Source organism: Protomyctophum parallelum (genome assembly GCF_964188405.1).
Source record: "Protomyctophum parallelum genome assembly, chromosome: 4".
NCBI lineage: Eukaryota > Metazoa > Chordata > Actinopteri > Myctophiformes > Myctophidae > Protomyctophum > Protomyctophum parallelum.
This window is the reverse complement of record NC_139700.1, coordinates 13982881-13998263: the sequence shown is the minus strand read 5'-3', so window position 1 is coordinate 13998263 and position 15383 is coordinate 13982881. Positions and strand designations below refer to the sequence as shown.

The window sequence follows — 15383 nt, the reverse complement described above, 5'->3', positions numbered from 1 at the left end:
TGACCCAACAGTATTCATTCCTGGTGCCTGGGAATTTTGTAAAACGGTACAACAGTAAATGTACAGTAAAATACTCTACCTTCAAAACAAGAACAAATTCTAAATTGACAAGTAGTTTACCCCAAAAATACTTTCTTAATCAATTATTACACACCTCACAAAGCATAGAATTCATGGAGATCTTGTTTTTGTCACATTCCTAAGCCAATAATTTGATGACCGGTGGAGTCTATCTGCTAAGAGTCCTGCTGAGCAGCGACCTGTGACAAAAACAAAAAGGTCTCCTTGGCATGTAATTGATAAGAGAATAAGTGATGTTTTGGGGAGAACTACTTTAAGAGCATAAAATATTTGAAACTTAGGAGAAAATACCAAAGGAAATCGCTTTTGAAAGGCGCTCGTCAGTGAACGGTTTTGGCCAAGCGAAGTGCCTTCAAAGGTTGAGATTAGTTCAACTTTCTGACAAATGTGCATATGACGTTCAATCAACCCTCCAAAACAGGTCTTCAAATTTTCCCTTGCTTAGCAGTTTTTACATTTATTTGTTCAGTCAAAGCTCCTGGATGAGGTTATGAATTGTGATATGGCCTGTACCGCCATGAAGGATGTTGAGTTCTATTTTACTACTCTTTTTCTGATATAGGCAAAGGTATTTGACAAAATACAAGGATAAAGTACAGACAAATGTAGAACCAATGGTCTCTAAATTGTGTGATGAATGTTATGGAAACACTGCACCACGCAATCCCTCTCCTTTTTTTTCAGTAGACAACACTATGCAGCACTTTTTCTTCATAAAAGGCATACAGTGTGAACACTCAGTTTTCTGATCTACAGCATATCGATGTATAAAGAAATAGTCATTCTACTTGAAATACAAACATCTGTTATGGGGGACGGCTTCCGCCGTTGTAATAAATGTAAAGTCTTGCACCCGTGGCATGCTTGCTGGTGGTCCGAATTTTGGTTAGACAGGCTGAGGAAAGAAAATAAGTTGAGATGAACAGGAGAGCAGATGGGGATCATTTCATTTTAACCACGGAGGTGTAGTTCCGCCAGTGTTGAATATCAGTTTGCTTTCCTCTTCTTGGTGCGGTACCGCTTCTCCCTCTGCTTGTAGAGATGCCGGAAGTTGGTATACAGTCCTGTGCATAAGATAAGATTAGTGTTAACACAGAATTTACCATCTGAACAATTTGACCAGAGAGTGTATGTATACACAGAGACTCACCCAGAAACATGAGAATGAGATAGACGTGCAGGACATAGGAGAAGCCAATAGACTTGCCAATGGCTTTGGGCAGAACAATGCTGAAGAGTTTTGTCTCATCAAAGATGGGAATGGACTGGATCACAGCGACAGCTGACGGGAATAGGAGGCATTTTTGTTTTTTGTGTGTGTTTTTATTTTATTAACACTGACATGCAGATGATTGTGTTCTACTGAAAGAAATGAGAGCAATCTAACCTTCTGCTAAAACACCCAGTGGGTATAGTGGTATCCAGATGGTGTACCTCAGCCAAGTGAGAGTTTTCCACTCTGTGTCAAAACAGGCCAGCATGTAAAATGGATACCTATAAATGGATAGTAGTCCAGAAGTAAGTACTAAGGCAACAAAGCATTTAAAGACTAGATATGAAATGTGGTAGAAAGACTTTGTGCAGACTTAAATGATCAATTATTTGAAAATCCTGCCTCCACGCAGGAAACAATTTACACAAACATGAAAATATATCACTACTGAAATTGTTAAAAGAAATATCAGTAGGTAATCCAGTGTGCGTGACATTCACTATGAGCATCAGCATGTAGAAGACCACTCACCGAAAAATCTCGATGGCACTCCAAAGATAGAAAACGAAAAATACAACTGGCTTGTTGTGCATTTCATCCAAGCTGCCAAAGATTATGAAGAGGATAAAGTTTCTCCCAACCACCTGGAGATGACAGTAGAACACATGCCATAATAATAACACACGCACACACAGTAATGCATCGGAAGGATAGGGTCAAAGACAATGGAAATTGGTGTTGCATATCTGACAAGTATAGAAGGTGGGCAATACTGGTATGACATTATTGAAAGTGTGGAAAATTAAAATACAGTAAAGTAAAGATATTTGGGAGCCTGAATTGGTGTGCGGATTTTTCATTTCTTATATGACTTTATTTTTGATCCAGCACCCAGTACAGATGTGCGTGTCCTTTTTGACTGTTTGTTCAGCCTCCTCTACTAAATTAAAATACAGTACCTGTATAAAAACTGGTACAACTCCAGTCCTCACTACACCGAAAGCAGCGTTGAGTACCTCGACTGATGCCAGTATCTGGCAGAAGAACATGACACCCGATATGGTGTGAAATGTGTCATAGAGAGAGTCTAAAAAATGGAAAAGCATTACATTAAGTTAGTAAGAGAATCTCAAAGGTTTCACTCGACTCACACAGTGAAAGAACAAAATAAATAATCCTCACCTTGACCAAAAATAAAAAGCCGTACAGTCATGTTAACAAAGATCCAGGAGAAGCCAAGGAACTGCACAAGGTTATATATGAACAAAAATCCAGTTTTCACACTGCTAGATGCTGAAAGGAGATGGATTAAAACAATAGAAATGTTGAAACAGCAGATGCAGTGTGGTCAAGTGTAAACAAAGCAAAAAAGATCAGGTTAAAAAGTGTAGACATGGCCTGGGCCATGGCTCAGTGGGGTCCAGGCACCTTGGCTGGTAATCCAGTCTGGCAGTGTGCCGCTATTGTCAATAATACAGATCAAAAAACACTTATACGTACATTCCTTTGGGGCTTTGGAGGTCTTCAGTCTGTTTTTCCTCTCTTCCTGTCAGAAGAAAAACAAAACGATGTCTGGTACCTCTTGTGTTTGACCTTATTAAAACCCAACATAAATGTCAGCTTCCTAAAGTATCGTCACCATGGACATGAAATCTTTTTTCTTTTCAGAAGCATAGTTGTTTCAAACATGGGTGGGGGGCAACGACAACAGTGAGCAGGGACATGATTGACATCATACTGAACGTGAAATGCACCTCTCACCTTCTCACGTACTTCCATCTCAGCGTCTGACTCGTCCAGCCAGCGGTCAAAGTCTGGGGTCAGAAAGACTGGTTTACGCTCCTGCATGGTCAGCCTGTCCCACCACCCGCACTGCTCCTTCTTCAATGTGATGTTCACCTGGCGCTCAGTTGATTTATGCGTCACCTGACCATACATACAAATTCATTCATGAGCCACTATCAATAGCATGAGTCAGGAATAATTGACTGCAAAATCCATAAACCTGCTGCAAAGCAGACACACACCTCTGGTTTCACTGGCATAAAAAATGTTAGGCTGAATTCATACTCATTTTCTCCTTTAGCGCCATGTCCTTGGGCTGAAAACACAACATGAAAATTGTATTTGAATTAATTTAATATTATTTCTCAAATGTAACGGTACAGTTGAGATAACTCACCTCTGAATTTAAGCACATTTTCATGTACTTGGACATCGATATTCTATAAGAGATTAGAGATAGACAGTTGGTTAATCTTACTTCAGCAAAATGTGTCTAGATTCTGACTATAGGCAAACTATATAACTGGTTGACCATACTATTTTTCTACCAGAATGCAATATATTAATGCAATGAATCACTTAAAGCAGCACTATGTAACCTTTTTAATGAATACATTAACATTTTGTCCAATCTGTATGGTAGAGTATGTCTCCCTGCTCTTTATTGAGACATTTAAAAAGGGGCTGTTTTTCCTTTATTTTTTGACGATGGGTTCTCAGATTAGCTCAATGGTATAAAGATAATTTCAGCACTTGTTTAGGAAACCGGGTGGCGGGTTCAAATCTGCAGGTAGAAGAAGGTATAGTGCAGCTTTAAGCAGAGTTAAAATAAGCAATGAATGATTGTATCTTCCAAACATTTAGTTAATTTACTAGTTACTACTACTTTTTTACTACTGCACCACACACCACAACTTCCACACACTTCAGGCGAGACAAACCCCCTGGCACCTGCGTGATATGATATCACACTACAATTTTAATAATAACGACAGACTGTATTATTTAAATAATAACGTCAAAGAGACCTAGGTCTCTGTGTTGACTATATAATATACACACAAACATTTGCATGAAATGCATGATACTCATCGGCATGCAGCACTGATGTGACAGGGTCATATTGTATTCAAAGTAACTTCCAAATAAGATGGCAAAGCCTAAGCCAGGCAGCCAGCTGTCTAAACAAGCCATATTCGTACAGGGTCAGCCAGTTTGGTATTCAGCCAGGGATAGACATTATTACTACATAAATATCACACAATGCATGTGACTGAAATTATACGTCACATGTATCTCTTAATTACTACAGTTCGTGAGTAATGTGCTGTGACAGTCAGTCATTTTAGATCTGTGCTTCTTTGGCTATTAAAACATAGCAGATATACAGCTTTATAATTGTAAATCTGCTATTTAAAAAAAGGTTTAAAAAAATCTTTAAAGAGTGAGGAGAGAACTACTGGCCATTTGTAGAATCGACCTCATGTCTTAATATTAATATGTTACTTAATTATTACACACCGGCCTCAGACAAATTAGGCAATGTGCACATTGAACAAGGTTCAAGGTTCTGCTATTGGGTCGTCCACTCACAGTTAACAGTCTTTGTATTGAGTTTGTGCTTGAAATGTACTGTAATTTTGCAAACGGTTAATACATATTTCAATCAATCAATCAATGAAAGTTTAACAGCAAAGCAACCGCCTCCTCCAGCTCACCTGTGCGTCTATGAGCTCCACACGTAGGTACACCAATTCGTGCCGTTGGGCCCAATGTACGTGAGGCGTGAGGGCCATTGGGAGGCCTTAAACGGGGCTATAATAATGGCAAATTCAAGCACAGACTCGTACAGACAGGGGAGCCATCGAATTGTATGCCAACAAAGTCAAGTCACAACACGGATGCTAGAGGCTAGAGCGGATTAACATTATTCTTCTGCCAATGAGCACGGGCACATATAAGCATCAACATGCGGCAAGAAAGCGCCTCGTCCAGGCGTCTTTTCCGGGTTTTAAACTCCTGGTGGATGGAAATTACGCTAGCGCGCGGCTGCAACTTGACGCGTCGGCAAAGCGTTTCCGTCTTTTTGACAACGCGTCAAGTTGCAGCCGCGTGCTCGCGTCATTTTCACCCACCAGCTTTAAAAACACGGAAAACACGCCTGCTCTAGGCGTTGCTTGACGCTTAAGTGTGCTTACACCCTAATTTACACGCAATGCGTGCGTCCTCGTCCTCGACAAGCGTCAGTGTAGCAGCGTGCTCGTTCACGGTCACGACGACACACACCATACATACGCCATACTCTGTCTAGACACACACACACGCACACTACACTCACTGACACTGCAGTGTTTACGGAAGCAATGAGCAGGGAGGTGGCGCGTTGCACAGTGCGCTGCTGAACCCACGCACACACCCGGCGTATTATTTTCTTTTTGCAGCCATTCTTGATGGTCTGTTAATAATATGCAGACCGACTGTAATGTTACTCAAGCGACATTTGATTTGTTGAATTCCTGTGGTAAATACCGAGTCCTTGTCGGCGTGACGGGTAGTGTCGCAGCGCTGAAGCTGCCTCTGTTGGTCTCCCAGCTTCTGGAAGTACCCGGGGTGAGCTGCTGCTGCCTGCTGCTTCATCTGGACACGTTTATACTGTGTGTGGCAGACAGTCCACCTACGTCTGTATCAGTGTTTATGCACGAAGAGATTTAACGGGTCCCATTATCTCCTAATGAACATGCATACTCTCTAACCACTAGATGACGATGTTGAATTTTTTCAGTGCGTCTTTAGCCTATGTATGCTGGTTTACAGTACAGTACGCGATACAGACAGTACATACCCTACTATACTGCTGCGGAAAATAACGATCAAGGCAATTTAGCCAATAGAGCACTGTCTTTTGGAGAAATGGCTTCCACATTATCAAGTGAATTACTGATCATTGATCATATAGCATGAGAACAACAATGGCATATTCGCCAGCAACTCATTAAGCCTAAACTAGTATAGGCTATACTTTTCAGTCATAGGGTAGTATAGGTTCAAACATTCATAGGCTGTTTGGGGGGGGGGGGGTGACGTTACCTTTTGCACTATATTGTCTTTGTTTTGCCTATGCCCTCTATAGGTGGATGTACGAGTGGTCACCACAGAGCATGCCAGCCACTTCTATGACCCTGCTGAGATTACTGTGAAAGTCTACAGTGACAAGGATGAGTGGGAGGTAGCCTAATAAATGAATGACACCTTTCTCAAATGCCTTTATTGCTCTACGTTCCTAGCTGCGCTGTTACATACAGTATGTTTCATAATTCATAATATGCCCGATAACACTGCACTGTTCTAGCTGTGGACACGTCGCACTGACCCGGTTCTGCACATCGAGCTGAGGCGCTGGGCAGATGTATTTGTCATCGCCCCACTAGATGCTAACACCCTGGGCAAGATCGCCAGTGGCATCTGCGACAATCTATTGGTGAGAGCAGGCTGGACAAATTTTAATGGCCCGTCGCCCAAATGATTATTACTACACAGTAGTACACACATGAAATGCTTCTCAAATGCATAGCCTGAAACGATACTTAAAGGCTGATCATTGTTTTGTTATTGACAGACATGTGTGGTAAGAGCCTGGGACACCAGGCGACCCCTGCTGTTCTGCCCTGCTATGAACACAGCCATGTGGCAGCACCCCATAACGGCACGACAGGTTGCCAGCCTCAAAGAATTTGGATATGTCGAGATCCCCTGCATTGCCAAGAAACTAGTGTGTGGCGACGAAGGTATGTTGTTAACACATTGCAAGGCAAGGTCTTATTTTATTTATATACTGTAGCACCTTTCATACATAAAGGCAATTCAAAATGCTCGACAGAATAAAGAAACAAATACAAAGTGCAACAATGCACTTTACAAATGAATAGAGAATATAGTAGATACAATTAAAATAAGATAAAGGAGCATATAAATTAGAACACCTTTGATAAAAGAAATAATAAAAAGTGACAGCACAGCTCATTTAAAGCCCAGGCAAGATCTAGCTGTTATTAGACATAATTGGTAACCTATCTTAAATACCATATTTGTGCCGAATATAAGACGACTGATTATAAGACAACACCCATTTTTCAAGACTCATTTGTGGAAAAAGAACATTGAATGTCAAATAGTCTAGTCCCCGATTATAATACGACCCGATTTTTAGGATATTTTATTTCCATTGGGAAAAAAACAATCAGCACAATCGTGTAAATATGTTTTTAAATTGGAATTAAGAAATTGCTTGCCATGGACATCCCTGGACGAAATCCGGCAGCAGTGTATCAAATCAGTGTCTTCAAATGTCAAAGCCATGTACCGTGTATGACTTTCTCAAAACCGTATGTACAGGGAAGTGTTGATTTTACTCTGGGAGTGTAATAAAGTAGTTGTTTCTGTGTACGTAATCAACAGCAATGACACAGGCACAGTTCATTATGCAGTGTTTCAGGCATTCTAACAATGCCAGTAAAGCAACAATAGAGCATTCTTTGGCACATCTTATTTAGATCAGTCATCAGTCAACAACATCTTATATTTGAGAGAGCAGGTGATTCATCAGTTTGGAGCCTCTACAGCGGTGCCCGTTGGACACTGGCCTACTTGGAACGATGCAAGTTGGAAATTAATGCCCCACCCATATATTATGTCTGTGTCCCTTTTATGCCCATATATGGAGTTCTGGACAATCGTGGGTCGGACTGACTCGACACCGTGGGGGTGTGGAACGTGTGTGTCGAATTTGAAGTTGGTGGCTGCGAACAGTTCTCGAGTTACATGAATTAGAACAGTACACACACAGGCAGACAGACAGAGACTTGGTGCATTTATAGATAGATATGTTATACCTTTCAATCCGGGAAAGCATCTGTGTCATTTTAGATTTTGTTGTACTTATACAAACTTTGGCTATTTGAGAATAGCCGGGTTACTATATTCACTTTGTTTTATTCCATTTTGCAGAGTAAACAGACAAGCAGTTCAGTCAAAACAGTTCCATTTTTCCATCTCTGTTTGTTGCTTCTGAATAGCTGGTTTACAACCACAATATTGGATAAAGTATCTTTCCCACATACTGTTCCCCAGCTCTGTTATGGTGACTGAGAATGTCATGTCAGACTGTCCCCCCCCTGTAGGGTTTCAAGTCAGGGTTTCTGACTGTTCCTATCTTTTGGGAGTTTATGTCCTTCCTACACTAATTAAAAGTGTCCGTACCCTGACACTGCATCCTCCAGTCCAAGTGTGTCCATCTCCTTTTTTTTAAAGATATTATTTTGCTTTTCTGCCTTTATTGATAGGTTGAAAGTAGTCTGACAGGAAATGGGGGGGAAGACACGCGGTAAAGGCCGCCAAGCTGGCTCAGTAGCCTAGGTGCCCAGATGGTTGACCTTTGAGTGTAATCTATATCGAACCCTGTGGTTTAGATGGAGACTCATGAGGGACCACTCAGATGGTCAATCTAAACATTTTGTGATTATTAGCAGTGGCGTGCACAGATAGACAATAGGGGGTGCTAGAGCAAAACTTAATTGCCCAATGTTGGCCTTGTTGTTGAGTTTAATACCATGTGCCTCCTTCTGTACATGTGGAGTCACCAGCCACTTCTTTTCACCTGACTGAGTGAGAAGTTTCTCCTAGGAAATGTGGAGGTGCAAACTGGCTCCCCTCGAATACTGTTATCCCGTCTCGTCTCATTAGATTAAAAAGTGTAATAGTAGCCTTACTAGCCTATTACTAAACGGGTAACATAGGACCACAAATTAACACAGGCTGGCCACTTATGTATATTATTTGCTACGCCGCTGCCCGCTTCCCTGATAATGATTAGATGTGGTTCACATTCCAACCAGCACATCCCCTCAGGATCAATCTTCAAAGGCTTTTCAGGCTTTTCCACAGTCACATTCTTAACCCATGAAGACCTGAGGCCGATTCTACACATTCCTTCTAAATCAGTAGTTCTCAAACTTTTACATGCCATGGATCCCCAATTGAAGAAAGAAGAAGAAATTCTAAGTTATAAAACTTTCTGTAATTTTACATCATGTTACATAGAACACATACAAATCTTCTATTGAGTTCATATCTATCATATCCATAATTGGTTAGTGAACTAACTAGGAACCAGTAAGAGGTCTGAGGGCGAGAAGTGGTCGTGTGCAAGCATCCGGGGGGGCCTGTTGAGAACTAGTTTTTGCTGGCTGCCGGGCACGGCTGCACTAATAACTTTGGGGCAGGCCCGTCTAGAGTTTGAAACTTTGAATGGACAGGTATAAGTCAAAAGGGAGACATTGAAGAGGAAAGATGGATGGGGAAGGATCAATATATGGAATGTCAGAACAGGTTCTGAGAACTTCTGACATATATCCATATATGGAGATCTAACGGTTTGAGGTCAGAGCCTAAGTAGAGTTGCTCGTCAATATTGATGACATCAGTGATCTCCATATATGGGCTTAACTGCGACAGATCACATTTACTATGACATCAAGGATATCTATCTCTGATGATGTCACATGATGTCACAATGACCTGGTGACCTGGGCACCATATGTGGGCTGATGTCACGTCACGTGATGTCACAATGACCTGGGCACTATATAGACCTATGGGGGCTTGCCTGGTGTGACCAACCGACCAACCAACCAACACACACACACACACTGACAGGAAATGCTAGATTCTATAGTTAACTGTCTGTGACTTGCGGTCGCAATTATATGCAAGGTAGTGAAGGTACAGTAAAGCGTAATATGGAAGCCACAAAAACAATACATACATACATTACATTTGTACTGAGGAAAGAAAGATATTCAATATAGGTTCTTCTGTAATCTTGTGTGATGTTACATAGAAGCTGCAAAGTATCAAAGGGTGCACTTACAAATCTCTGCGTTTATATCTATCATATCCATAATTATCAGTTCCATTGTTAGCTGAGTATTGCAAGCAAAGTTTGCCTTGACCAAATGTTAGCTATCTACATAGTGGCCTAGTTTAATATATCTCACTATGCTGGGACAGAGGTGCTGAGCTATTACTATATATGGACATATGAATGGATGCTTTGGACACGCTCTGTTGGGTATGTGTGTGTGTGTGTGTGTGTGTGTGTGCACTCGTGTGTGTGCGTGCGCAGTACACTTGTAAGCGGTCACAGTCTTGCTAGCCTCGGTACCCAGGCTTTCATTTTCAGTCTTGCTAATGTATTGAGCGTTATGCCAAGTTCGAATTGCGGACAGGACAAGTTTAAGTAGTGAACAGGCCTATATTCAGATGAAAAGTCATTGACTGACCCTCAGACATATATATATATATATATATATACTGTATATATACTCCTGTCAATGATAGACAAAAAGACCCTGATATGTTGCCAGAGTCTCAGAAATACCTTATTGTCCATAACTGATAAAGGAACGAGTATAAATAAGTATAAACTTGCTCGTCAGCTTAAAGGGATAGTTCAGATTTTTGGACTTTAAAGCTGTAGGAAATACTTGCCATTAATTGCAACTGTAGGTCGCATTTACTATGAAAACCTGCATCTCCTGTCCATCCGTTAGTTAGTCACCCACGCCTCCATATATGGTCAGTTTGGTCACACCTTGTGACAATAACAATAAAAGCGTGCTCTCGTAGCCTGCAGCTTTTATTGGGAAAAATCGATTTGAGGGAAAGGAAGTTCCAGATTGATGCTTCCGGCCTGATGACTACAAAACCATGACTACACCATGACGATATTATCCACTCCCGACCAGATCATAGACCCGAAAAGGAATGCTGCCCAGGCTAGGAGAAGACTGGATCATCACCTAGATCTGCATATATAGAGCTGGCCAGCAACTCTGACCTCAAACCCTTAGATCTCCATAATGGAGCTGACCTGTTCTCACATTCCATATGTTGATCCCCCCCACCCGACATTCCATATTTTGATCTGACCTCATCAAACCCTGTACACTCAACACAGAATTCATTCCATATGTTGATCTGACCCCCCATGCCAAAGCGCCAGCGCGAGGTCGCGCCTCGCCCTTAGGCCGTCTTACTGGTATTCAGGGAGGCTGTGTCTCAGGAGGTAGAGCAGGTCGAATCAGGTTTGATCCGCTTCGAATCCCGGCTTCTCCTGTCCACATGTCGAAGTGTCCTTGGGCAAGACATCGAACCCTACATTGCCTCCATTGAGTCTGTCGGTGCTAGCTTGCCACCATTGGTGTGTGAATGTGGGGAGTGAGGACGCTGCCGTCGACTGTTCGCCGCTTCACCTCCCAATGTTTAAATGAATAAACCATTGTAAAGTTTTTTGAGCACTTGGAAAAGCGATATAAAAATAATAATTAGCTTGGAAGGAGGAGTCTCAGCATAAGGACAGAAATGGATACTGGTCAACCTGGTTTTACCCCTGTCCACAGTGAGTGCTGTGAAGTAAAAACAGTAATATAAAGCCAACTCCACATTGCACAGATTCGTTCACGATTTTACGCCAGGACGGATTTCTGCCGTCTCTTGCCTGTCAGCAGGATGTCGACAGCTAGTCTTGACGTTATCGACGAGGATCGTGAGAAACCTGACATGCTTGGTCGTTCACAGACAGATTTACCCAGTCGATAGAGAAGAGGCTATGCTCATATCTCGATCTGGATGGCATAAATATTATTAATTGCATGGTGTAGAATGGTAGGCTATATAAATAAATATTGAGGTAGCGTGGCCGTGGCATGACTAAGATGACAGTGACACGACAGTGTTGTTGTTGTTCTTTTGTTACAGAGTGCAATTGTTTTCGGCTGGGCACCGCACAGCAGACTACTGCCACCTCCTGGTATGTAAAGTTATTGCACGGGATTTGCTCATCAGCGGTCGGTTGATAGTGCTCAGTCTGCTACAGTCTCTTTGCAGTCTTTTGACAGTTTTAACTAGTTTTGACTAGTCTGGAGTCTCTGGACAAGTTTGCAAGGTCTGGAGTCACCTTAAGAGGTGAGGTGGAAAATTGTGTGTGTGTGTGTGTGTGTGTGTGTGTGTGTGTGTGTGTGTGTGTGTGTGTGTGTGTGTGTGTGTGTGTGTGTGTGTGTGTGTGTGTGTGTGTGTGTGTGTGTGTGTGTGTGTGTGTGTGTGTGTGTGTGTGTGTGTGTGTGTGTGTGTGTGTGTGTGTGTGTGTGTGTGTGTGTGTGTGTGTGTGCGTGCGTGCGTGCGTGCGTGCGTGCATGCGCAACCATGAGAACCATGAGAAGTGTCTTTATTCACATTTTGCTCTAGACTAGAGCAAAATGTGAATTAAGACACTGACTAGAGTCTAGAGCACTGGTCCTCAACTAGAAATGCTGAAGGTCCACAAATATTTTTTGAATAAGACCATGGTCCAGTCTCATGCGCACGCAAATAGAATTGCAGGTCGCGGGCCACGTGGGCCCCACTAGGTGGGGCTGCCCCCCTCGCCCCCCACCCCTAGAAACAACTATGCGTGTTTAGTACAGTCAAACCAAGCTTATACAAACCGGGTCCCATCCCAACCAACCAATACTGGGGTGGCAGAGTTGACAAATATTCATTATTCACCTCCAAAAATCCAATTTTGTTCATTCAACTGAATGTGTGAATGTGTCACTGCTAGTGAGCCAGTCAGTGCAACATTGTCATCGTGACATTGAGCTAATACAACGGAGAATTCAACTTGCGGTTGCGTTGACTTTTTTCTTCTCTTTATTCTTTTTTTAATGTTTTTTTGTGGATTTCGCTTTTATTTTATATTTTTTATGGAGGGACGGACAGTAGGCTGACAGGAAATGGGGAGAGAGATGGGGGAGTGACATCCAGTAAAGGCCATCAGGATCGGGAGTCAAACCCGCGGCACACTGCCAGACTGGATTACCAGCCACGGTGCCTGGACCGCTGATCCGCGGCCCAGGCCTCTTCTCTTTATTCTAGCATTTCTCCAGGGTCTGCAGAGAGGTGTGCCGCGGTCCGGTCGTGGACCGCCTGTTGAGGTCTAGAGTGAGGGGTGTTGCAGCCATAGACTGTAAAAAAATATGGACAAAGCGTTCTCTGTGTCTGATATGGACGTTGGACGGAAGATGAAGCCTGTCAGTCCTTGAATTGTAAATCGCCATCTTTCTAGATCCGTTTGGGCCCAGCTGGACATTGGCTGGCCCAGACAACAAGGCGGGACTTCCCCCCTTCTTCTTCGTTGGTTTTTATTTTGACTCGAACGGGGGGTGGCTCCCGATCATAGACTGTAACGGTAGCCACACCCCTCAGAACATACGTGACTTTATGGTCATCTTTTAAATAAATGGGACCATAATTTTCCAAAAAGAATATTATGACATGAGAAATGAGACTTTAAACTAGTGACTGGAAGCAGAAAGTATTCATGACCATGTTTATTAAGGTAATACAGTCTAGGTGAAGTTGGGCCCAAATACATGGAACTCTATGGAGCTATGGGGTTTTTTGGGCCCAATGACAGCGCCACAACAGGCCATTATATGAACTTTCAGGAAGTCCTGATTTCCTTAGTGGCTTCACAAAATATCTGTCTGACTGCCCCCCTGGTTGCAGCGCATAGTTGCAATGCATTTTGTTTGGCGCATCGTTTCTTTAAACCAGTGAGAATCACAGAATGGAAGAGAGAAATATTTGTACGAACATTTTTGTCAAATGATAAAATGTATAAACATATTGGGGGGAGAAGGAAATATACACACACACACACACACACACACACACACCGGTGTGTTACTACACATAATTGTGAATTCATCAATTTTCTACAATTCAGATAGGTTTGAGTATTATCAGGAGCTGGGTCACGCAGGTAAAAGAATCCCAGACTTCCAGAGGTATTCCAAGGCCAGTATGTTATTGTTGATATAATTCTCCCCATCTGGTCCTTAGTCTGCCCTGTGGCCTGTTTTCAACTGGACTTACGCCGATAACCTCCTTGGGGAGGCGCCCAGGAGGCATCCTTAGATCTAGATTTTCATTTTTTGCCAGGTGCTTGAAAAGCAGACGGGCATTGACCATTAGCATTGTAACGGGAGGGAATGTGTTATCCCGGAATGGGTATGGACTAGTGATTCATAATTCTCTTCCAGAAGCAGGTATCTTGTCAGTAATAGTTTGCTCTGTTGCAGGTAAAGGGGCCATGGCAGAGGTGTCGACCATCATTAATGCAGTTAAACAACATCTTAAGATACCTGAAGAGAACATGTGAGCATCTGTCAGAGAAAGACCTCCGGCTGGGCCAGACGTTCCTGGGTCCTCTCCAACACTATTTCTTCAACACTTACTATTGAATTTTAAGTCTTTAAATTACTATTTAAAGACTTAAAAGGAAATAAAAACACGAACAAGTCCAAGTATATCCAATGGTTTATTGTCTCCACCAGGCCGAAGGCATGGGGAGAGAGGTTTTGCACCCAGTCCGTGTGTGTGTCCGTCCATCCGTCTGTGTATGGCACTGTTGGCCCGGTCGATGCCAAACTGCACACACACTCCCTGGCTCTACCCCAAATATTCCAGAACGACCTGGAGGCACATTTTTGTGCACATTTTTTGCATTTTTTCGTTACACAATTTGTCCAAACATCGCAAACGTGTCTGACCTGACCTGGTGGAGACCTGTGTTCAGAGGAGCACTTTTTCTAGTTGCAGATGAACCTGAGCACATCAAAGCCATAAATGTTATATCTTCTGATGACACCTCCTCTTCATCTCAATAGTACACTACTGTATCCCAATCATCTGATATTTTGCTGAGGTCAATAAAATTATATTTATGTATTCCATTCTGTGTGAATCATGCACTCCTCAATATAAATGTCAAACAACTACTGTATATACTGTAACATCAAACATCAAATGAGCAATATGGCTAAAAAATTACCATCTGAACGGGAAGGTCATAGTACTAACAATATGTGTAGGCTACTTTTCTTTTATAAGGATGCTATGGTTTAACGTACTATGTTAATGTTACTGTAATTGACAAGTCATTAGAGGAGCTGGCCAGCTAGTGTGTAATCCTAAGGGGTTCATTGTGAAGCGGAAAGTCTTCTCCCTATTCCAAAGGGACTTTGACAGATTGGTTTCAGTGAAGCCACACAACATTGTAATAAAGCTGTCAAACCAAAGCACCTCTATGTCAACTAAGGCATGGAACATTTTACACACACACACACACACACACACACTTATGTGCGTATACAAATATTCTATATTAATGATGTATTCATTGTCATATAAATTCAAATTGGTAGAA

At 42.3% G+C, this 15383-nt stretch overlaps 2 protein-coding genes across 3 annotated transcripts; one reads left to right on the top strand and one right to left on the bottom strand.

The window, feature by feature from the left end:
• Positions 1-102: 102 nt before the first annotated feature.
• Positions 103-4969, bottom strand: hacd3 (3-hydroxyacyl-CoA dehydratase 3). Its single transcript, XM_083762948.1, has 11 exons — positions 4798-4969; positions 3477-3519; positions 3322-3395; positions 3056-3220; positions 2795-2840; positions 2477-2587; positions 2254-2381; positions 1826-1938; positions 1469-1575; positions 1232-1363; positions 103-1145 (listed from the first exon to the last, which is right to left on the bottom strand). The coding sequence occupies exons 1-11, from the start codon at positions 4873-4875 to the stop codon at positions 1069-1071; spliced, it is 1074 nt and encodes a 357-aa protein (XP_083619074.1). The 5' UTR covers positions 4876-4969; the 3' UTR covers positions 103-1068.
• Positions 4970-5412: 443 nt separating this feature from the next.
• Positions 5413-14910, top strand: ppcdc (phosphopantothenoylcysteine decarboxylase). 2 transcript variants are annotated; one of them, XM_083763225.1, is made up of 6 exons: positions 5413-5689; positions 6210-6305; positions 6429-6557; positions 6696-6864; positions 11894-11945; positions 14257-14910. In XM_083763225.1, exons 1-6 carry the CDS (start codon positions 5546-5548, stop codon positions 14258-14260), a joined length of 594 nt encoding a protein of 197 aa, XP_083619351.1. In that variant the 5' UTR covers positions 5413-5545; the 3' UTR covers positions 14261-14910. The 2 variants fall into 2 exon arrangements, with proteins under 2 accessions (XP_083619351.1, XP_083619350.1); XM_083763224.1 differs by lacking the exon at positions 11894-11945.
• The last annotated feature ends 473 nt before the right edge of the window (positions 14911-15383 follow it).